At 44.1% G+C, this 24,559-nt stretch overlaps 1 protein-coding gene across 1 annotated transcript in view; it reads right to left on the minus strand.

Annotated features, from left to right (window-relative positions):
* The window catches only part of LOC139268024 (uncharacterized), a 336,746-nt gene that overhangs the window by 297,426 nt on the left and 14,761 nt on the right, over positions 1 to 24,559 (minus strand). Inside the window, exon 2 of the mRNA XM_070886000.1 lies at positions 10,545 to 10,669. Coding sequence (XP_070742101.1) covers positions 10,545 to 10,669 — 125 coding nt within the window. The remainder of the gene's footprint in view (positions 1 to 10,544; positions 10,670 to 24,559) is intronic.

The raw sequence follows: 24,559 nt of genomic DNA on the forward strand, positions 1-24,559 counted from the left end.
ATAGACTGTTAGAATTGTCACAGTCTCATGCCAAATATCCCCTCAATGCAATTATCATCATTCACATCAATGTCCTCTGGTCTGATATAAACCTGCCTTACAGCCCCGAACAGATTGAATTCAAATTATGGTATCTGCATTACACTTATCTTCATTGCTATATTTAAGATATTGTTGTAACCCGCATTTAATGCTTCTGCTTATCGGTCAATTCGTATTATTCACTGGTGGTGATGGGTGGCGATGGGTGGAGGGGAAGGGGTGTCTTGGGGAGCTTATTTTGGAGGTTATACTGTCCATCACTTTCACAGTTAAGGAAATATCATCTCATGCGTCTACAGGAGATTAGTCAGATTAATAATGAACAAGTTATCAAATCATTGCATTAATGTTGCATTGACCATTGTGGCTACAACAAATACATGCTAGTCATTAATAAAAGAGCATTGACTAATTATCATCATCACATTTGGACAGATGGTTCCTAACTTTACCTCCTCGGTGAATCAGGATATTTTGCGTAATATAATACTGTCTTCACACTGCATCTTTCTGGCCATGCGATACCAATAAAGCTGCCAGTGTGGTTAGGTATTCTAGCAAGCAAGAGCTTTTAAAAATGTGCCCTCACTTCATATCTTGCTTCACACCAACAGCAGTATAACTATGGCTGGTGCATACCTGCTTCATAAATTATCTTTATTTAACAACCCATTAGAAACCCATTAGAACCCACCCTCAAAGCCTCCTTGATAAAATGCAACATCCCCACCGACACCTGGGAATCCTTGGCCAGAGACCGCCCTAAGTGGAGGAAGTGCATCTGGGAGGGCACTGAGCACCTCGAGTCTCGTCGCCGAGAACATGCAGAAAGCAAGCGCAGGCAGTGGAAAGAGCGTGCGGCAAACCAGACTCCCCACCCACCCTTTCCTTCAACCACTGTCTGACCCACCTGTGACAGAGACTGTAATTCCCGTATTAGACTGTTCAGTCACCTGAGAACTCACTTTCAGAGTGGAAGCAAGTCTTCCTCGATTTCGAGGGACTGCCTATGATGATGATGGTGATGAGAAATGTGGGTGGGACCGGGGAATTTTAATTGATTGAAAAGTTCCAACTATCCTGGCAGAAAAAAATGGCCCGAATCAGAGTCCAGGATGCAGCATTCTGTGGCACTGGTTGTGTTTACATACACCGAGCTGCTTCCCCCAGTCCACTGCGATGTGAATGGGGAGTCTAAGCATAACTCTGCACCTGCACCATGCCTGAAACAGTGTGAGTACTGCACTGGTTCATCCCGTATAAAGACACCATGAGGAACATTGTCTTGTTAACTGGCAATAGGATTACATCAGATTACAAAAGATATACAGTTGAGAAACATGCCATTTGGCCCAACCAGTCCATGCCGGCATTTATGCCCCACTCAAGCCTCCTCCCGTCTTTCCACATCTAAATCTATCAGCATAACTCTCTGTTCCCTTCTCCCTCATATGCTTGTCTAGACTCCCCTTAAATGCATCGATACTATTCCCTTCAACCACTCCCTGTGGTAGCGAGTTCCACATTCTCACCACTCTTTGGGTAAAGAATTTTCTTCTGAATTCCCTATTGGATTTCTTGGTGACTTTCTTATATTGATGACCTCTAGTTATGCTCTTCCCCACAACTGGAAACATTCTCTCTGTATGCACTCTTGAAAAACTTTTCATAATTTTAAAGACCTCTATTAGATCACCCCTCAGCCTTCTTTTTTCAAGAGAAAAGAGACCCAGCCTCTTTATCCTTTCCTGATATATACCCTCACATTTATGGTATCATCCTTGTAAATCTTCTCTGCACCCGATCCAGTGCGTCTATAACCTTTTGATAATATGGTGACCAGAACTGTACCCAGTACTCGAAGTGTGGTCTAACCAAGGTTCGATACAGGTTTAGCATAACTTCCCTACTTTTCAATGTCTACAAATAAACCGTAGTGCCTGGTTTGCTTTTTTTTATGGCCTTGCTAACCTTGTTGCTACTTTTAGCGATTTGTGTATTTGTACTCCGAGATCCCTTTGTTCCTCAACCCCACCTAGACTCTCACCCTGCAATTAGTAAGTGACCTCCCGATTCTTCCTACCAAAATGTAATACCTCACATTTATCTGTGTTGAACATCATTTGCCAATTATATGCCCATTCTGCAAGTTTATTAATGTCCTCCTCAGTACTGACTATCATCCCCAATTTGGTGTCAGCCACAAATTTTGAAATTGTGGTTTTGATTCCAAATTCTAAATCCTTGTGGAACACCACTACCCACCTTCTGCCACTGTGATTAGCTACCTTTTACCCATACTCTCTGCTTTCTGTCTTGAAGCCAGCTAGCTATCCATTCTGTTACTTGTCCCCGACTCTGCAGTCTCTAACCTTGTTCATCAGTCTATTATGGGGTACCTTATTGAAGGCCTTATCTACTGCATTACCATTGTCTACTCTCTCTGTTACCTCTTCAAAAAATTCAATGAGGTTGATCAAGCAAGATTTTCCCTTTTGAAATCCATGCTGACTATTCAGTACTACATTTTTGGTTTCTCGATGTTCTTCTATTTTAATAGGGATTCCATTATTTTTCCTACCACCAATGTTAAGCTGACTGGCCCATAATTCCCTGGACATTTTCTATCCCACTTCTTAAATATAGGTATTACGTTAGCTATCCACCAGTCCTCTGGCACTACACCTTTTTCTAACGAATTATTAAATATGTGTACTTATGCCCCTGCTATTTCTTCTCTAGATGCTTTTAAAATGCGTGAATGCAATCCATCCGGACCAGGGGTTTTATCCTCTTTGAGTTTGATTAGTTTATTTAATATATCCCCTCTTTTTATTTTAAATGTACTTATCTCATTACTAATCTCATCATCTAATGTCATGTCCACCTGTTCTATCTCCCTGGCAAATACTGAAGCAAAATAATGGTTTAATATTTCTACCATCACTCTATCGTTACCTGTGGTATTATCCTGTCTATCCCTTAATGGCCCTCTTCCCATCCCAACCTTTTTTTATTGATATGCCTATAAAATATTTTACTATTTTGGTTTCTTTTCTTTGATAATTTAATTTCATAGGGCCCGAGCTTGGCCCATGTACCGTCAAAAGGACCGCTAAGATCCTGACGGTACTTTGGGCGGAAATTTGGTGAATAAATGGGAGGGAAAAAAAAATCGCCCGGTGAACAAATGGATGTTATACGCCGATTCTGGCAGCAAATGTGATCCTCGGCAAAGTAACGTCGAGGATAGAGTCGGGCCCGGGGGGCGGGAGAAATGGGGGAAAAAAATCTTCAACAAATGAAAAAAAAACTTTTACAAATCCTTCAGCGGATCCTATCCACCAAAATCACAACAAAAAAAATGAAGAAAACAAATGCACTAACCTTTTCTTGCAGGTCTTCATACTTACCGTTCAGGTAAGATCTCCCTCCATGCGGTGGTCTTTCCAGCTGCTGGAGTGGAGGACCACACGGACCAATCTCGGGAGGGAGCGGATGGGAGAACTTTTGTCAGTATTGTACGCCGATGCACGCTAGCGGACGATCCCCAGCGGTCTTCCCTCCCCGCCGGCATGAGGGCTTCACCAGGCTCGCTCAGAGGGGAGAGCACCCAGAAAGCAGGGAGACCGCTGAGAAAACTCAGTGGCAGCTCGCAGTAAAGTCCACCAAATTCAGGCCTATAGTTCCTTTTTACCTTCCTAATTGTTTTTTTCACTTCTCTCCTAATTATTTCATATTCTCCTTTAATTTATGCCTCTTTCCTTACCCTCAATTGTTCCCTTGTAGCTTTATTCATCCATGGAGTCTCATTAGTGTTTAGTTTGTTCCTGCACTCAGTTGAACACCGTTTTAAATGTTTCCCATTGCTGTTCTACATCGTTTTTTTGCCAATATTGTTACCCATTTTATTTTACCAAGTCCTATTCGCAACACTTCAAAATCAGCTTTTCTCCAATCTGTTACATTGGTTTTCATCATACTTATGTCCTTCTCAATTATCATCATGTAAAGGTGCCCTCTCAGGTGGATATAAAAGATCCCATGGCACTATTTTGAAGACGAATAGGGGAGTTATCCCCAGTGTCCTGGCCAATATTTATTCCTCAATCAACATAAAAAAAAAACAGATTATCTGGTCATTATCACGTTGCTGCTTGTAGGAGCTTACTGCGCGCAAAATTGACTGCTGCATTTTCCACATTACAACAGTGACTATACTCCAAAAATACTTCATTGGCTGTAATCCGCTTTGAGACGTCCAGTGGTCATAAAAGGCATTATCTAAATGTAAGTCTTTCTTTTTTTTATTAATTATGGAATCTCATGGAAATTTCTCACCTTGATTAATCTAGAAAGCAGTCTCTTAGACCTTTGAAATTACATTGTGGGATATTAGCATACAAATACTTAATTGTTCACATGAAGTTCCTTTGTCCAGTCAACATACTTATTTTAAACCACCTCCCATGACATTCATTGGCATTACCATCATTAAGTCCCCCACCATTGACCAGAAACTCAACTTGACCAGCTACATAAATGCCTTGGCTACTAGGGTAGGTCAGAGGCTGGGTATACTGTGGTAAGTGACTCACCTCCTGACTCCCCAAAGCTTCTCTACCACCTACAAAGTCAGGAGTGTGATGGGAACACCATCACCTCCAAGTCACATACCATCCTGCCTGGGACATATCTCACTGTTCCTTCATTGGTGCAGAATCAAAATCCTGGAACTCCCTACCTCACAGCACTGTGAGAGTACCTCCATTTGCCTGGATGGTTCAGCTCCAACACTCAAGAAGTTTGACACTATGCTGGACAAAGCAGTGTTCTTGATCAGCACCCCATCCACTGGCTATCACCATCGGTGTACCGTGGCTGCAGTGTGTACTATCTACAAGATGCACTGCAGTAACTCACCAAGGCTTCTTCGGCAGTACTTCCCAAACCTGTGACCTCCATCTCCTAGAAGGACAAGGGCAGCAGGCACATGGGAACACCATCACCTCCAAGTCACAGACCATCCTGCCTGGGACATACATCATTGTTCCTTCACTGGTACAGAGTCAAAATCCTGGAACTCCCTACCTAACAGCTCTGTGAGAGTACCTTCACCGCACGGACTACAGTGGTTTAAGAAGACGGCTCACCACCACCTTCTCAGGGGCAACGAGGAATGGGGAATAAATTCTGGCCTTGCCAGTGACACCTACATTCTGAGAATCAATAATTAACGAAAATGCCTCTGTAAAAATAGCAGACAAAAAACATTTCAAACAAATATGTTCTTAAAGTTTAAATCGCCCCTTTGCCATTTAAACCAACATTGGACAGCAAGAATAAACAGGCATCCCTTGCATTGCTATGGCACAATTGGTAGAAAATGTGTTGGATGACAGATCTCCTTCAATGACATAGCATGACGATATGGCCAGGAGTGGCCAGGGTGAAGTGGGAGCCCATGGAGCAGTTCCAGAAGAAGCTTCCACATCTCTACTGTTAAGTGCTGGTATGGTAACATTCCCGAGCGTTATTTCAAGTCTTATTTACTTATCCTGCATTAAAACAGTGATTACACTTCAAAAACTTACTTAATTGGCTGTGGAGCACTCTGGGACATCTTGAGGTCGTGAAAAGGGCTATGTAAATGAAAGATCTTTCTTTCTTATCATATTAATACCTTGCTCCTTTAGTTAATTAACAATTCGGAAGCCAGCCACTATATTGCATTCAAGAGACGCACACAGGACGGAATAAGAACTGGAAACAACATAGGTAGCTCATATTAGTAGTTTGACATTATGGGGCCGAAATTGGCCAGCGTCCCAGTTGGGGGCAGTAACCTTTCTGGGGCTGGATATTCTGCGTCTATAGCAGAATTCCTGCCCCCGAAGCGAAATTGGGGTTATCGCCCCTCACAGGAAGTGGAACGCAATGTCGTGTGCTCCACTTCCTCTCGGGGCGGGATCAGGGGGTGCTACCCGGGCGCTACACAGCCTCTCTGCGTAGCGCTGACGCATTTCAACATCCCTCCCCTTCTGTTAAAGGGGAGGTCCTCCTTCTGTTAAAGGGGAGGGATGCTGTGAGCTCTGCAGGCCTTTCGTTGACCTCCACTCGACCACCAGCATTGCGGGGGGTGTCGTGGCCGGAGCCCCTCACCGAAATGGAGTGCCGGGCTGCACGATTATACCCCAGACCCCGCAACATCGCTGGACAAACAGCCCGACCAGTGAAGCCGTGGGGAGGGGGGGGCGGAAATGGCAGCGTTCGGCACAGTGCACCTCCCCTTTAACGGTCGGCGTGCGGCCCGGTTCAAAATCCGCGAGGCCGGCGTGGACATTACCAGTGGCGGAAACGGGGCGCCGCCCAATTTCTGCCGCGGGGCAAAAAGGAGTCGCCGGGCATAGCCATGATGTCATCGTCGGAGGCGCAGTGGCCTAAGGCGTTTCCAGCGGGAGGGGGGGGGGGGGGGCGATGCTACTGGATTCGCACCTCTGCCAATTTCTCGGGAGCCGGTACCCCCCCCCGCTCCCGGGTGAAATCACTTCCCACCCCAGGAGGTGCTAACGGGAGACGCACAACAAGGGGATTTCGCCCCCTATATTTTAAATCATTAGAACTTTTTAAAGTGTATTTGCTGAAAGAATTCTCAGCTGCTGATCAGGAATATACTGCAGCAGAGGGTGTGAAGCCTGCAGTGCAATCCCAGGGTGTTAAATGCCACTGTATTGCCAAGAACCCACCTAAATACTGCATGCATTCATCACGATGTCACTTTGCTTTGTTTTTAAAAGAATGAACCGAAATAAGGTCAATCACATCGCACAAATTGGATGCGGCTCGTCAACCAAAGTCCCTGGGAAACAGGTGTGTAGTAGAAAGCATCTTGGAAAGATTATCTGAGAATGCACAAAAATTGGAGGAATCGCTGTGCTGAGGAATTTGGTGAAAGGGGAAAATCTAGCATTTACATTGCCTCGGATGTGCCGTCTTTAGGATGGTCTCAGGTGAACGTAAAAGATCCCACCACACTATTTTGAAGAGGAGCAGAGAAGCTATCGCCGGTGTCCTAGCTAATATTTAATCCTCGAAACAGTTTATCTGGTCATTATCACATTGCTCTTTGTGGGAGTTTGCTGTGCGCAAATTGGCTGCCGTGTTTCCTACATTACAACAGTGACTACACTACAATAGTACATAATTGGCTGTACACCATCAACCCTGTGCTCGCTGACCGACATTGGCTTCCGGTTAAGCAACGCCTCGATTTCAAAATTCTCATCCTTATTTTCAAATCCCTCCATTGCCTCACCCCTCCCTATCTCTGTAATCTCCCCCAGCCCCACAACCGCCCCGAGATGTCTGCGCTCCTCTAATTCTGTCCTGAGCATCCCTGATTATAATCGTTCAACCATTGCTGGCCATGCCTTCTGTTCCCTGGGCCCTAAGCTCTGGAACTCCCTGCCTAAACCTCTCCACCTCTCTACCTCTCTTTCCTCCTTCGAGACGCTCCTTAAAACATACCTCTTTGACCAAGCTTTTGGTCACCTGTGCTAATTTCTATGTATGCGGCTCAGTGTCAAATTTTTTAATGCATAATACTCTTGTGAAGCCCCCTTGGGATGCCAGACTACCTGTTGGCGGCCCGGCCGAACCTGCAATCATAATTGTTTGCCCGACCTGGCAAAAATCGAGGAAGACTTGCTTCCACTCTAAAAGTGAGTTCTTAGGTGGCTGAACAGTCCAATATGGGAATTATATGCTCTGTCACAGGTGGGACAGACAGTGGTTGAAGGAAATGGTGGGTGGGGAGTCTGGTTTTGCCGCACGCTTCTTCCGCCGCCTGCGTTTGATTTCTGCGTGCTCTCGGCGATGAGACTCGAGGTGCTCAGCGCCCTCCCGGATGCTCTTCCTCCACTTAGGGCGGTCTTTGGCCAGGGACTCCCAGGTGTCAGTGGGGATGTTGCATTTTATCAAGGAGGCTTTGAGGGCGTCCTTGAAACGTTTCCTCTGCCCACCTGGGGCTCGCTTGCCGTGTAGGAGTTCCGAGTAGAGCGCTTGCTTTGGGAGTCTTGTGTCAGGCATGCGAACTCTGTGGCCCGCCCAACGGAGCTGGTCAGTGCTTCGAATCTGGGGATGTTGGCCTGATCGAGGATGCTAACGTTGGTGCATCTGTCCTCCAGGGGATTTGCAGGATCTTGCGGAGACATCGTTGGTGGTATTTCTCCAGCGATTTGAGGTGTCTGCTGTATATGGCCCATGTCTCTGAGTATTACTACAGCCCTGTAGACCATGAGCCTCTAGAGCGTCAAGCTCTAGTATCCAAGTACTTATCCAATACGTGGTGATCCAGTGGTGGCTACTTAGTCCATGCAGCTCTAGTATTGGACATGAATGTGTACTGTTGTGGATGACTTCCCCATAAGTTCCCTCTACACAGACTCAAGTTTCAAGTAAAATGCTTGTAGGAATCAAAATAAAAAGGCAGAGTCAGTCTTTCTTAGAACTGAGGTGGACATTAATGAAACAGTAGCTGAACTCCTGTGGTAAAGTGTTTAATGATGGGGGTGTTTTTGAGTGAAACTAAGCTAAAGTAAGCGCGAAAGTAGAATTCTGAGAAAACAAAATATATGTTTGGATTAGTATCAGCTGCCTGATTCCTAGTGCATGGTTGCTTCTATCATTTTTTCTTTTCTTTGTTCTTCAATGAGAAGAGAGATTCTGTGGCAATAGAAAGAAAGAATTTACATTTATATAGCACCTTTCACAACCTCAGGACATCCTAAATGCTTCACAGCCAATTCATTTCTTTTGAAGTGTAGTCGCCGTTGTTGTGTAGGCAAATGTGGGAGCCATTTTACACACAGCACGGTCCCATGAACAGCAATGAAATCTATTTTGGAGGTGCTGGTTGAGGAATAAGCTGGAAAACCTCTTTGATGCGGGACAGATCTTCTTTGAATCATTTCACAGCACCTTTTACACACTCGTGAATAAGCCAACACATCTCATTTAAAAGGCAGCACCTCTGGTAATGCAGCACCCAGTACTGCACTGAAGGGTCAGCCTAGATTATGCGATCAAGTTCTGCAGTGGGGCTTGACTCAGAGGCACGAGTGCTACCCACTGAGCTAATAGGACTAACCCGATCGCTAAGACAAGATTGAAAATAACATAGTCTCTTCAAAGGAAAGTCAGGCTGCTGAAGTAATCCCACCCTGCCATTGTATCAATGGGTGGGACAGATAGGTGCAGATCTGGATTGGACAGGAGAGGGACTTTGATGTGGAAGGAGGAGAATGGAAGATTGTAGCTAACACCAGGACAGACAGGATATTGGAAGCAGGAATTGGCTTTAATGGGCTAGATTGCAAAATACTATTTTAAAAATACAATTCCGTTACAAATCAAATTATTATGCGAGAGAGGCTGTGGTGCTTAGTAGCAATTGTTTAATATTAGTACTCAGGTCATAGGAATTTCCCCGACCTTCTGTTTATACACTGCCTGAAGAAATAATTACAGAAGACTGGGATAGGGTTGGGGGCGTATGGGGGGAGAAGATCAACATCCCAACTTGGACCGATATCACCGTTCCTTCATGGTCACTGGGTCAAATTCCTGGAACGCTCTACCTAAGAGCACTGTGGGAGTTCCTCCACCACACAGACTGCAGTGGTTCAAGAAGAAGACCACCACCTGCTCAAGGGCAACTTGGGACAGACAATAATTGCTGGCCTTGCCAGCAACGCCCAGATCCCCAGAATTAATAAAGAAAGAGATGTACTTTGGCCGTTATGTGTAGGGACATTGTAAATACGTTCATGTCTCCCACCCTCCCTGGTAGATACAACAACAACATCTTGCATTTATATAGTGCTTTTAATGTATTAAAATGTCCCGAGATGCTTTCACAGGTGCGATTTCAAACAACATTTGACACCGAGCCACATAAGGAGGTATTAGGACAGGTGTTCGAAAGCTTGGTCAAAGAAGGAGATCTTAAGGAGCATCTTAAAGGAGGCGAGAGAGGTAGAGAGGCGGTGAGGTTTGGGGTGGGAATTCCAGAGCTTAGAGACTAGGCAACTGAAGGCATGGCCGCCAATGGCGGAACTATGAAAATTGTGGAAGCTTAATAGGCCAAAATTAGAGGGGTGCAGAGATCTTGCAAACGCCTTTCAAACACAGAATAAGATACTTAAAAAAAAAAATTATTATTTGAACAAAGACTTCTGAAAGGGCCCAGAATGTAACTGAGATTTGCAGTTGAAACACACAAAATTCATTGCAGTTCGAAAACCCAGAATGATGAAAGGGCTCCTGGAAACACATCAGTGGATGCTGCAAAATCCTAAACATCTGGAAAATAATGCCTTTAAAAAAACATTTTTAAACAGTGGTCTTGAGGAGAGGGAATTTTCCACTGCCAGAATCTTCAATGTAATTGAAGGCTTTGTCTTGGCAATCTAATCGATAGCGCTATCATGGAGTTTTATTACCTTTTGTATCCAGGTCAGCAAACACTTGTGATGAGCAACTAAACTCTTGCAGTCACAATACTGCAGCAAGGAATCACAGTCTGTCACCTCCCGTTCTCGACAGATGAAGCATTCGAGAGCATCGTCTGAAATTTTAAAAATAAATTACATTTTTTTTTTAAAAGCTACAATGAAACAGCATCACAAATAATTGGAATCAAACTAGCTGAGTACCATTGATATCTTCGAAGCAATAGAGCTGTTTAAATAGGAATATGTCTGAGACTCGTCAACTGAGAACACACGTAGATCATAACTCAAAACAAAAGATGCTGGAAATACTCAGTAGGTCAAGCAGCCTCTGTGGAGAGAGAAACAGAGTTAAAGTCGCAGGCAGATGAATCTTCGTCAGATCTGGAGGTTCACAGGTATCACATGCATATTTTATGTGTATCGTATGGATAATCAAGGTATGATCACACGTATGATCATGAATGTCACAAGTGTATATCGCATGTCTAATTAGATGCACATCACATGTATAACCTCATTAATTGAAAACCGGCTGGCAGCTCCCTGGAGGCTAATTATATGAAATACTGACGTCATTCCTCTACCATAATGTACCTGCAGTTTGAAATAGGTACAGCAATCTGTGCTCTGTTCTACAATTCAGTGATTGTCGGCAGGACAATTCTCCAAAACGGGACAGGGATAGAGATTGGGAGATCTTTATCCTAACTGTTCATCCCCGGAACTGTAACATGCAAGGGACATTCCAATCTATCATGCGGTGGCGCAGATGTATTCTAAACAAGCACGTGCTATTAACCAGCTACTAAATTAACTCGTTGTCTAAATTTGGGAACGATTTCTATGGATTGGAAATTGCCCAATATAACAAGGCAAGACAACGTGAGCGTGCAGGCTCTGCCTACTTGTACCAGGTACTGTGTGGCCTAACCAGCGGGTCCTTAAATTGAGTCCTCGGTTAAATCCCGAGTTAGCTGAGGGTCGTGAATCTTCTGTGCTGTGGAGGCTGGATCATTGAATATATTTAAAGGTGGAGGTAGACAGATTTTTGTATGATAAGGGAGTCAAGGGTTATGGGGAGCAGGCAGGGAAGTGGAGGATCAGATCAGCCATGATCATATTGAATGGCGGAGCAGGCTCAAGGGCCTACTCCTGCTCCTAGTTCTTATGTTCTTATGTAAATCATCTGGCAATCATGCGCTACAATTAGCCTCAGCGTCTTGGGGGCAGAGAGGGGCTACAATTCTTGCCAGGTTCAAGCCCCACTCTGGAGATTTGAGCACAAAATCTAGGCTGACACTCCAGTGCAGTACTGGGGGAGTGCTGCGCTGTCGGAGGTGCCATCGGTTGAATGGGACTTTAAACTGAGGCCCCGTCTGCTGTCTCAGGTGGACGTAAAAGATCCTATGGCACTATTCGAAAAAGAGGAGGGGAGTTCTCCCCAGAGAATCAATACATCACTAAAAAAAAGTGGATTGCCTTTTCATTATCACACTGCTGTTTGAGGGAGCTTGCTGTGTGCAAATTGGCTGCCGTGTTTCCTACATTACAGTAGTGACTACACGTCAAGAATAATTCATAGGCTGTAAAGCACTTTGGGACGCCCTGAGGTTCTGAAAGACGCTATATAAATGCAAGTCTTTTTTTTCTATTTAAGCTATGGCTGCTTGAGTGAGGTATCGGAGCATTTTAGTACCCACAGAACCTGATCCCACATGAGGGGGAGGGGGGAATGAGAAAAACGGAAATAAAAGGTTAGATATGCCACTGCTACCATACCAGGAGCAAGCTACTGATGTTAGATCAGGTATTATGACATCAGAAAGAAATATAACTTTTATTTCCCTTGAGAGAGTGAAATATCAGTTCCCGTATTACTCAGGGGACAGGGGGGGGGGAGCTCATCACTCAAAGCCATTTCGCATTTATTAATAACGTGATTGCCACAGGATATGATTAATCTATTGGGATTGCACACTGTACAGGAATCCACATTTATATAAACAAACCATCACAGCAGTCGAATAGGATAAGATACAGAATGTGATTGAGTGTAATTAAGGCTGCAAACTCGATCAACCGGGCAAAAAGTTTTCGCTCAACAGAGAATTTTAATTTTAAAAGAAAGCCAACAGGCCCAATTAACATGGGTGTAGCCAGAAATGGTGATGACATTGCCATTTTGTTCATGTGTTTCATTCAGCAGCTGTTCCACTACCGTATATTATACAACTGCGGTGAAGAATCCTCGCACGTCATGGCTGTGGGCCAGTTGCTGAATCTCCTGTGCTTTCTCCACCCACCATCTATTCTTTAGTTTTTTGTTGTACCTCGGCCTTCAGCCGTCTGTAGAGCTGCTTTGCTGCTCTCGAGTTGGGTTGTTGCTTTAGGTTCAGAAATGTCCTGCGCTTGCGGTTTATTAGTTCTTGGATCTCCTGGTCATTCTCATCAAACCAGTCCTGGTGTTTCCTGGTTGAGTGACCAAGCGTCTCTTTGCAGGCACTGGTTATGGTGGTCTGGAAGGCAGACCAAGCGCTATGGGCACTCTACGTCTTGGGGTCATCGAGGGTCGCCAGGTTGACAGTGAGGCGCTGGCTCTATAGGGCTTTCTTAGCTGGATCTTTGAGTGCCCCGGCATTGCTTTTTCTGCAGCATTGCTTCTGTTGCTGTTGTCGCTTTGGGGCTAAACTAATGTTGATGACAGAACAAATTAAGCGGTGGTCCGTCCAGCAGTCGTCGGCTCCCGTCATGGCGCGGGTGATGTGCACGTCCTTGCAATCCCTCGCTCGGACGATGACGTAGTCAAGCAGGTGTCAGTGTTTGGAGCGGGGGTGTTGCCATGATGCCTTGTACTTGTCCCTCTGGCGGAACAAGGTGTTGATGACAAGGTCGTGTTCTAGGCATTTTGTCAGGAGCAGGGTACCGCTGGAGTTGGTTTTCCCTATCCCTCTCTGCCGATCACACCTCCCAAAAGGTCCATGTCCTAACTGACTCTGGCACTGAAGTTGCCAAGGAGGATCAGGTTGTCATCTGTAGGGCCACACTGTCCACATGCCCGACACAAGACTCCCAAAGCAAGCGCTCTACTCGGAACTCCTACGCGGCAAGTGAGCCCCAGGTGGGCAGAGGAGACATTTCAAGGACACCCTCAAAGCCTCCTTGATAAAGTGCAACATCCCCACCACCACCTGGGAATCCCTGGCCAGAGACCACCCTATGTGGAGGAAGAGCATCTGGGAGGGCGCTGAGCACCTCGAGTCTCGTCGCTGAGAGCATGCAGAAAACAAGCACAGGCAGCGGAAGGAGCGTGCGGCAAACCAGTCCCACCCACCCTTTCCTTCAACCACTGTCTGCCCCACCTGTGACAGAGACTAATTCGCATATTGGACTGTACAGTCATCTGAGAACTCACTTTTAGAGTGGAAGCAAGATTCCGAGGGACTGCCTCTGATGATATGATGATGATTATACAACATAAAGGAAATACAAATGTGCCCTTTTACCACTGGATCTCAGCCAATCCTTTCCACTCACCTTTTAACTTCCATTTGAACAAGCAGGCAGGACTTCAACTTAGCAGCCCATCCAAATAACAACCAAACTCCTTTTCTATAATCGCTTTCACATAGAAAAATTACCCAAGGCGCCTCATAGAGACGCAATCAAAAACTGGGGACCGAACCAAAATAAGTAGATATTAGGAAGGGTGGGGGTAGGTTTTAAGGAGGGTATTAACAAGGAAGAGGGAAGGTGGGGATGAGGAGGAGTTTAGAGAGGTGGGGATGCCAAAGAATGGGGCCTAGGTGGTTGAAGGCATGGCCAACAATAGCGGGTCAAATGTCATGCCGGTAAAATCAATACTTTTTGAAGGTGGCGGTGTTGGTGTCAATTGTTCATGTGACTACTTACTTTTGCTTTTTATTATTTGAAAATATATAGTTGAAAGGGTTTTATTGATGAGAAAATACAATTAAATATAGAGGAGATGGTTTGTAGGTTAATACAGATTTTGCCAAGTTATCCCCGCAGCATTTGAGATTGATTTTCACTGACCCTACAGACCGATGTTACAAAGGGACATATTAAACTTCAGTGACATTCAATTATATGAAAAAGATAACACTTACAAAGTCTCAATATTCCTGTTTGTTCCCATGCTATTTTGGGTCGACTCCACAGGATATATTGTCACTTGATTGCAACCGTGCCGACACTGTAGCAGTGCCAATGATCACATTCAGCACTGGCACAAATGGAGGATTTGCTCTGCTGTAGGCTGACAGTATATTCAAACTCCCTGTTCGTGGCAATGCTGGGGAATGGACATTTGTATCATGCAAGTGGCATGGCCATGTCAGTAAAGATATTGGGCAGAACATTGTGCATGGGTGCTCCCTTAATGCAAACAATCAAAATGGCTCTCAGATTTTTATGATTGATTTCAGTGTTTTAAGGACAAATTTACATCGGATATATGCACAGAGACAGGCCATTTGGACCAACCAGTCCATGTTCCAGCCAAATTTCATCACTCCTGAAAGTTAAAGGCCTAACTATATTCTGGGAAAATATATAAGAACATAAGAAATAGGAGCAGGAGTAGGCCATACAGCACCTCGAGCCTGCTCCGCCATTTAATACGATCATGGCTGATCTGATCATGGACTCAGGTCCACTTCCCTGCCCGCTCCCCATAACCCCTTATTCCCTTATCGTCTAAGAAACTGTCTATTTCTATCTTAAATTTATTTATTCAATGTCCCAGCTTCCACAGCTCTCTGAGGCAGTGAATTCCACTGCTTTACAACCCTCTGAGAGAAGACATTTCTCCTCATCTCTTTTTTAGAGATTATGCCTCCTAGTTCTAGTCTCCCCCATCAGTGAAAACATCCTCTCTGCATCCACCTTGTCAAGCTCCCTCATAATCTTATATGTTTCGATAAAATCACCTCTCATTCTTCTGAATTCCAAGGAGTAGAGGCCCAACCTATTCAACCTTTCCTCATAAGTCAACCCCCTCATCTCCAGAATCAACCTTCTCTGAACTGTCTCCAAAGCAAGTATACCCTTTCGTAAATATGGAAACCAAAACTGTACGTAGTATTCCAGCTATGGCCTCACCAATACCCTGTATAACTGTAGCAAGACTTCCCTGCTTTTATACTCCATCCTCAATAGACTGCATATACCATCCTGCGTCTATTATAATCTTTCTACAAAATATTACTATTAGTGTTGATGAAATGATTTATGTTGTATGAACACCTGACTGTTGGCAAGCTTTTCTTCCACTCTATAGGACTGAAATTCACAGGACTAGGCAACCATTAAGGCCGTTGTTGTAATAGGCATACTGAATAATATCATACAGCATGGATACGTATCAAAAGTGACTTGTATGCGCACTGAAAAGATCACTTTGAGTGAGATGAACCAAAGTCAAACACTGTTCTTTCCCGGGCTTCTCATTCTTTGACCATTTGGTGTATTTAGGTGACAGCGGTGGAAGTGACAGCAGCTGCAGAGCACTTGGACTTCATTCCAGATTCCAACCAAACCAAATCAAAAAGTTTACATACCTCAAATTTAAAATGTCATCCTCGTGTTCAAACCCCTCCATGGCCTCCCTCCTCTGCAGAGAGCAAAATTCACCAGAACCCCCCCCCCCCCACCACCGTGTTTGGGCTCATTCGAAAGGAAATTTAATTTGGGACTATCTACTGAAAAGTTTGGAACTCAAAGTGCTTATGGAAGAAACTACAAACTTTATAGAATTATGAACTTTTACAAGACAAATTCAAGCCTGTGGGCGGAGCTAGGGAACAAAAGAAGCCCACTTGATTATTGGAACTGTCTGGGTGTGAGGACTGAGTTAGCCTGTCTGGAAGAATGAGTATTTGAAAATCTTTCTCCACAAGAGACATTACCATCACAAAATCACCCAGAGGCAGCTCCCCATCAACATGGGTCTGGAAAAACCATTTCAGCATATACATCACAAAGAGGCCCAATCCAGCCTGTATGCGAAAGACTAAACACTAAAGGGACATTGCAATTACCAAACTAATATTTCCATCAGGAAACAGTGTTCGAACATCAACCCACCCAAGACATATCAACTTTAACGAGCCCGACAAAATATTACAAAAAAGAACCAAGCCCGCCAAAATTATACAAAGGATTGTGAATAGATTGGGCGGCAAGATTAGAACACTGAAATCGTATAACTGGCCACTGTTTTCAACAAAGTGAGAGGGGAGAGAGGTGGTTGCTACTATCAAGACAAGGAGAGAAACCAACGCGACAGTTGTAAACTAACTTCTCCAGCCTCGAAGTCTTGAAGTCCTGAAGGAAGGAAGAACATCACCATCTACCATTAACTATCAAAAGGATTCGCAAGCATGAGTCCCTGCCTGCCCTGGACTCTAACCTAGCTAGAATTAGGTATTGGGAGGTGGGAGGTATAATTTTACTGCAACCCCCTTTGAATGTGTAGTGTATGGTACTTTATTGGAGTGATTATAAGTTTGACCTTGTACCTTTCCTTGTATTGTTCTTTATTAGAGTGATTATAAGTTTGACCTTGTACCTTTCCTTGTATTGTTCTTTATTAGAGTGATTTTAAGTTTGACCTTGTACCTTACCTTGTATTGTTCTTTATTAGAGTGATTGTAAGTTTGGCCTTGTATTTTCTTACTAGAGTAGTAAGCCTGTATTACCTTGACTGTAATAAAAAACAAAGTTCTTTGCATCAAACCAGTATCCTTTGCACTTTTGTCACACCCCCCAAATAAATCCAGAGTACAGAACCTAAGGGAGCGGGAGCGATTCGAAATCACTCAAGTTGGTCAGAAGGGAACTTGACCCCCTCATAGAGACCACAAACACAAACCCCCCCCTTACACCTCCCTATGTCAGTAACCTCCCCCAGCAACTACAACCCTCTGAGAACTCTGCATTCCTAGCCTTGTGTGCACCTCAATTTCCTTCAGCCCTCCATTGGCGGCCTCTGGAATTCATTCATTAAGCCTCTCTACCTCTCTTTCCTCCTTTAAGACGGTCCTTAAAACCTACCACTTTGATCAACCTGTCCTAATATCTCCTTATGTGGCAGCTGTGGCTCAGTTGGTAGCACTCTCGCCTCTAAGTCAGAAGGTTGTGAATTAAAGTCCTACTCCAGAGACTTGAGCACAAAAATCTAGGCTGACCCTCCAGTGCAGTGCTGAGGGAGTGCTGCACTGTTGGAGGTGCTGTCTTTCAGGTGAGAAGTTAAACTGAGGCCCCATCTGCTCTCACAGGTAGATGTAAAAGGTCTCATGGTACTATTTCGAAGAAGATCCCTGGAGTCCTGGCCAATATTTATCACTCAATCAACTTTATTAAAAAACAGATTGGGCCTGAAATTCCGATTGAGGTCTTCCCGCGGGCAAAGGAGTGAAATAGGGAATAAAGATGCGCACTTACCTGTTGCTGCTGCGCCGATTGGAACTTCCGAGCCTGAGGCCTCTCATGACTGCACATCACAGCGCGTGCACGTGGGGACGTGCGCAGGCCGGGATCTGGAGACAACAGCCAATCAGGTGAAGTATAGATTCTCATTCATAGTAATAGGAGTTCCGTAAGTCCGGAACTCCTATTACTATGAATGAGAAACCCTCCCTCCAAACACCCAAAACAGGATAAAAAAATAGAAAATAACTACATATTTAACATTCATTTAAATTAAAGTTTTTATTAAAAAAATTTCCCGACTTTTTAAAAAAGTTTTTTTAATTAAGCCTTAAAATAAACTTACCGTAGTGGGGAGGGTTTTTAAAAATAGAGTGTGTTTTTATAACTTTATTTTTAAATGTTGCTGTGTATTTGTAAACACTTGCGCCTGTAAAAGTAAGCTATATGCCTGCTTTTTCAGGAGCAAGATTTTAAAGAACATTTGCAGGGCAAGATATTCGTAAATATCGGAAATCTTGCCCTGCAAGTGTACTCGTTCCCGAGATACGGAGGATCTGTCAAGCCAGAAACTTGACAGTTCGGAAAAGCCGGTTTTCAGCGCATGCGCATTGCGTGCTGAAACCTGGATTTTCCAATGCCTTCCCGGGTCTGTAGAAACTTCGTATGGACCCGGGACATTGGAATTTCAGGGCCATTATCTGGTCATCATCACATTGCTGTTAGTGGGACCTTGCTGTGCACAAATTGGCCGCCGTGTTTCCTACATTATAACAGTTTTCTACATTACAACGCTTCAAAAGTACTTAATTATCTGTAAAAGGGTTTTGGGATGTCCCGAGGTCATAAAAGTCTTTCTTTCTTTTCTTTCAAACTTAGTTCAGTGTCAACCTTTCCCTGATCCTGCTCCTGTGAAGTATCTTAGGACATTTTACTAAGTTAAAGGCGCGATATAAATGCAAGTTATTGTATCCAGTCTGACTTCCAGTGTTTGCACATCACAACAATTGTTTCTTTTGTTTCTTTTAAGTATTTGTATTGCTTTAAGTAAGGACTTCTCAGCTGCTTCAGTAAGTCAATGAGGAGTTCTGTCAGCAGTGTTGCCTTTCCCTGGGACAGGTATACAGATGTGGCAAATGCAGGCATCTTCAAAGACTGAAGCTGATTTTTCAGAGCAAATATATAACAGCGGATAGCTACTTGTCAAGGTAATGCAAATGGTCCTGAAAAAGCTACAATACAAAAAACCCCTGAATTAACTGGATTGATCTCTGCGGGGCCATTTTACTGTATATTTCCCACTGAATGTGGTATGTTACCACTGGCAGCAGTCTAACACTTACAATAATCACTGCTACTCCATATCATCCCCGTACTATTTAACAGAGCGTTAGACTGAGTCAAGTTGACTAAAATACCAATTAAGACACGTATCACAATTACGCTCCTGTGAACTTTTAACATAAAGTGAATACAGTTCAGAATACATGCCATTCGTTACTTGACACAGTAACTTGATAGCAATAACATAAGAATTTATTTCTGTCTGTGGCGTGATACCAGTCTCATTTTAATACTTTTCTTTTCTCTGGAGAATGAGCCAGCACCATCTGGGACATCACAATGCACACGCCTCTCAATAACAAGCATTGGCACCAGCGGAAGGGATGGTACCATTGGCACCAGCGGAAGGGGTGGTACCATTGGCACCAGCGGAAGGGGTGGTACCATTGCCACCAGTCAAATGCACCATCAACACACAACCTATCGTTAAGGAGCTTGTATGCATATGGATGCATATCTCATGTGATGCCCAATAACTGGGAACGAACATTAAATATAATTGTAAATAAATAGATTTGCCATAGCTTTCTAATAAGAGGCTTTGATAGAGTAGAAAAGGAGAAATTGTTTCCACTGGCAGTAGGGTCGGTAAACAAAGGCCGCAGATTTAAGATAATTGCCAGAAGAGCCAGAGGTGAGATGAGGAGGATTGATTTTTACGCAGCGAGTAAATGCGCCTGCCTGAAAGAGTGGTGGGAGCAGATTCAATAGTAACTTTCAAAAGGGATTTGGATAAATACTTGAAAAGGAGCTATGCGGAAAGCGCAGGGGAATGGGACTAATTGGATCGCTCTTTCAAAGAGCCGGCACAGACACGATGGGCCGAGTGGTCTCCTTGTTTGCCATATGATTCTATAACTTTGTGCATTTAATTTCAGAAGATGCATCGATTGAGTGAAAGACTGGTCTTCAATATGTGGTTTAAAAAGAAATGTATATTGATCATCTCTTATTTTGTAATTAATTTTACATTGCATTCAGGGCAATTTAATTAAAATCCAGTGTAATTTTCTCCTTTAGATGCTGACTCTTGCTGGGGCATGGTTCCATGAGATCTACCAGCCATCGATACTTTGTTCAAGTCACCACCATTCAGGTATGATCCTAGAGAGTGGGGTCCCAAAATTAATTGGGTTGGGGGAGGAGAGGGTGTTGTTCTGCTGGCACAAGTGTGGCAGAGCGGCACTACACCCGCCCTCGACCCAGGCTGGAGACCTCATCCCAAATCCATGCCTGGGGCGGACACATCACAGCTGCAGGGGTCGTGGCTCAGTGGTGCCATTGTACAAAATGAAGCCCTGAAGAAACAGCTCCTCTTCTGTTCTTCACTCCCAATGGAGCAAGCGAGCTCCTTCAGGAAGGTAATCTATCTCCTCTGGGATTGATTACATACGGCTACTAAAGGTTTGGGGTTCTTTTGCAGGCTTCAGCGGGGCTATAGCAGGAAGGAAAAGATGGGACGGAACCCTGGCAGAGCCCAGTCATATCTCATTGTTTGGAACTCGATCCAGAGATCTGCTGCAATTCAACCTTGGCCCGGACAAAGTGAATTTTGAGGCCTAAGTGTGTGAGAGAGAGAGAGAGAGAGAAAGAAAGAAAGAGGGAAAGAGAGAAAGAAAGAGAAAGCGAGAGAGAGAAAAAGAGAGAGAGAGAGAGAGAGAGAGAGAGAGAGAGAAAGAAGGAAAGAGAGAGAAAGAGAGAGAGAGAGAGAAAAAGAGAGAGAGAGAAAGGAGAGAAAGAGAGAGAGAGCGAACGAGAAAGAGAAAGAGAGAGAGAGAGAAAGAGAAAGAAAAAGAGAAAGAAAGAAAAAGAAAGAACAGACTTGCATATATACAGCACCTTTCATGACGTCCCAAAATACTTCGCAGCTAATTAAGACTTTTCGAAGTGTAGGAAATGCAGCAGCCAATTTACGCATAGCAAGCTCCCACAAATAGTAATATGATAATGACCAGATAATCTATTTTTTAGTGATGTTGGTTGAGGGATAAATATTGGCCAGGACACCGGGGATATCTCCTCTGCTCTTCTTCAGAATAGTGCCATGGGATCTTTTACATCCACCTAACTTCAAAGTGTCATGCTTTGTCATAAATGCAAAACAATCTTAATAAAAAGAGAAAGAAAATCAGTCATCAACTTAGAGTCTGAAATTTACAAGGAAATACAATTAACCTCTGATTGATCGCATGAGTTTGGAAGCAGATTTAGTTAGCTGGGTTTAGTGAGTATTGTAACGATTCTGTAGTGTAGTGCTTATGATATTCGACTTTAGGGGTTTAAATCCCAACATGGCAAGTTGTGAAAATGAATTCAATAAATCTGATCATTTGTAGGCTGACACCAGAAAAATTAGCATGAAAACTATTGGCTGGTCTTCCAGGAAAGAAATTCTCTCATCCATACTCATTTTGGCCGACGCATGACTTTAGTCCCACTCTATAGGGTAGATTTTAACCCTACTCACTCAGCAGAAACCTAGCGGGTGGCAAGTTAAAATCGCCCTGGCTCTTACCTGTCCGAAAGTCGCCATGATCGCAATTTTAACCTGCTCTCCTGGGCACTCGCCCGGAACCACCAGGGTCCTTCTTTACATATGCATGTTGCAGCCTGATGACATCATTAAGACCCGACTGTAATTTTAACTTGGGCCTGAACAGGGGATCCACCTGGAGTTAAAATCAGGGCCACTAGTTGCTGACTCTCACCTCTCAGAGTCCAGCATATAATCCAGGATGACACTCCAGTGCAGTATTGAGGGAGTACTGTGCTTCAGAGATGCTGTCTTTCGGATGAGACATTAAACTGAGGTCCCATCTGACCTCTCAGGTGGGAGCTATGGATCCCAGAGCACTTATCAAAGAAGGGCAGCAGAGTTCTCAGTGCTCTGACCATTATTTCTCCCTCAACCAACATAATTAAAACAGATAATCTGGTCATTTATTTCTTCACTATTTGTGGGGCGTAGCTGTCTGCAAATAGGTTGCGTGATTCCTTATGTTACAACAGTTACCACACTTCAAAAAAATACTATGAAGTGCTTTGGGATCTCCTGAGGTACTGAATGGTGCTGTATAAATGCAAGTTATTCCTTAAGGAATAATCGATTGCTAAGGTTATTTGAGAGCTAATTTGGTGTTTTTGCCCTCCCAGGAGGGAAGCTGTACTTCAAGGGATCATGGATTGGAAATAGACCTATAGCATTATAGACCCCGTTCTTTGACTGTGCTCCCTTTGAAAACACATCCCTACTGTGGGCTCAGGATTGGAGAATTATTTTCCAATATTTGTCCTGAGATGTGGCTGTCACTGGAAAGGCCAGCATTTATTGCCCATCCCTAATTGCCCTCAAGAAGGTGGTGGTGAGCCGCCTTCTCGAACCGCTGCAGTCCGTGTGGTGAAGGTACTCCCACAGTGCTGAAAGAAGGGAACTCCAGGATTTTACCCAGCGACAATGAAGGAATGGCGATATATTTCCAAGATAGGATGGTGTGTGACTTGAAGGGTGTTATGTATGCAATAAAGATACAAACTGAGTACTGTTTAACTGAACAAGGTACAACCTTGTTCCTGCTTTATTACGGCTCAAAGTGCCTGACTCTCAAAATGGCTGGCCTTTTATACCAGAGCAGCACCATGCGTGTGCTGCTCAGCGGCCTCCAACAATGACACCATCTGGTGACTACAAACAATATGTACATGCATGACAAAGGGGACCTTGGAGGTGAAGGTGTTCCCATGTGCCTGCTGCCCTTGTCCTTCTAGGTGGTAGAGGTCGCGGGTTTGGGAGGTGCTGCTGAAGAAGCTTTGGCGAGTTGCTGCAGTGCATCTTGTAGATGGTACACAATGCTCTTACATTGCTTCAAAATTCTGATGTTGTAGCAATGCTGCTTTTTTAAAGAAAGACTTAAAAGACTTGCATTTATATAGCGCCTTTCATGACCTCAGGATGTCCCAAAGTGCTTTGCAGCCAATGAAGTACTTTTTGAAGTATAGTCACTGTTGTAATGTAGGAAACACAGCAGCCAATTTGCCCACAAGAAGGTCCCACATACAGTAATGGGATAATGACCAGATCATCTCTTTTGAAGAGAGGTTGAGGGATAAATATTGCCCACAACACCATGGGCGAAATCTCCCGCTCTTCTTTGAAATAGCATTACAAGATATTTTACCTCCACCTGAGAGAGCAGACAGGACGTTGGTTTAATGCCTCATCAGAACGACAGCACCTCCAACAGTGTAGCTCTCCCTCAGTACTGCACTGGAGTGTCAGCTTTGTATTTTGCGCTCAGGTACCTGAAATGGGATTTGAACCCACAACCTGTGACTCAGAGGTAAGAGTGCTGCCCACTGAGCCACAGCTGGTACAAACATGCAGATATTCATCGAATCATAGAATCATAGAATGGTAACAGCACGGAAGCAGGCCATTCGGCCCATCGAGCCTGTGCCGGCTCGCTGCAAGAACACTTCAGCTAGTCCTACTCCCCCACCCTTTCCCCATAGCCCTGCAAATTTTTTCTTTCAGGTACTTGTCCAACTCCCTTTTGAAAGCTGTGGTTTTGTCTGCCTCTACCACCTTTTCAGGCAGTGAATTTCAGATCCTAACCACTCGCTGTGTAAAAAATTCTTTCCTTATGTCATCTTTGATTATTTTGCCAGTCATCTTAAATCTGTGTCCTCTGGTTCTCGACCCCTCCGCCAATGGGAACAGTTTCTCTCTATCTACTCTGTCCAGACCCCTCATGATTTTGAACACCTCTATCAAATCTCCTCTCAATCTTCTCTGGTCTAAGGAGAACAACCCCAGCTTCTCCAGTCTATCACATAAATCTATTCTGCACCCTCTCTAAGATCTTCACATCATTCCTAAAGTGTGGTGCCCAGAATTGGACACAATACTCCAGTTGAGGCCAGACCATTGTTTTATACAGATTCATCATAATTTCCATGCTATTGAACTTTATACCTTTCTGCATGAAGCCCAGGATCCTGTAAGCCTTTATAACTGTTTTCTCAACCTGCCCTGCCACCTTCAATGATTTGTGCACATATACCCCTAGGTCTCTCTGTTCATGCACCCCCTTTAGGATTGTACCCTTTAGTTTCTTTTTTCTATCCTCATTCTCTCTACCAAAATGTATCACTTCACATTTTTCTGCGTTAAATTTAATCTGCCACATGTCCGCCCATTCCACCAGCCTGTC

Source organism: Pristiophorus japonicus, chromosome 8 (genome assembly GCF_044704955.1).
Source record: "Pristiophorus japonicus isolate sPriJap1 chromosome 8, sPriJap1.hap1, whole genome shotgun sequence".
Taxonomy (NCBI): Eukaryota; Metazoa; Chordata; class Chondrichthyes; family Pristiophoridae; genus Pristiophorus; species Pristiophorus japonicus.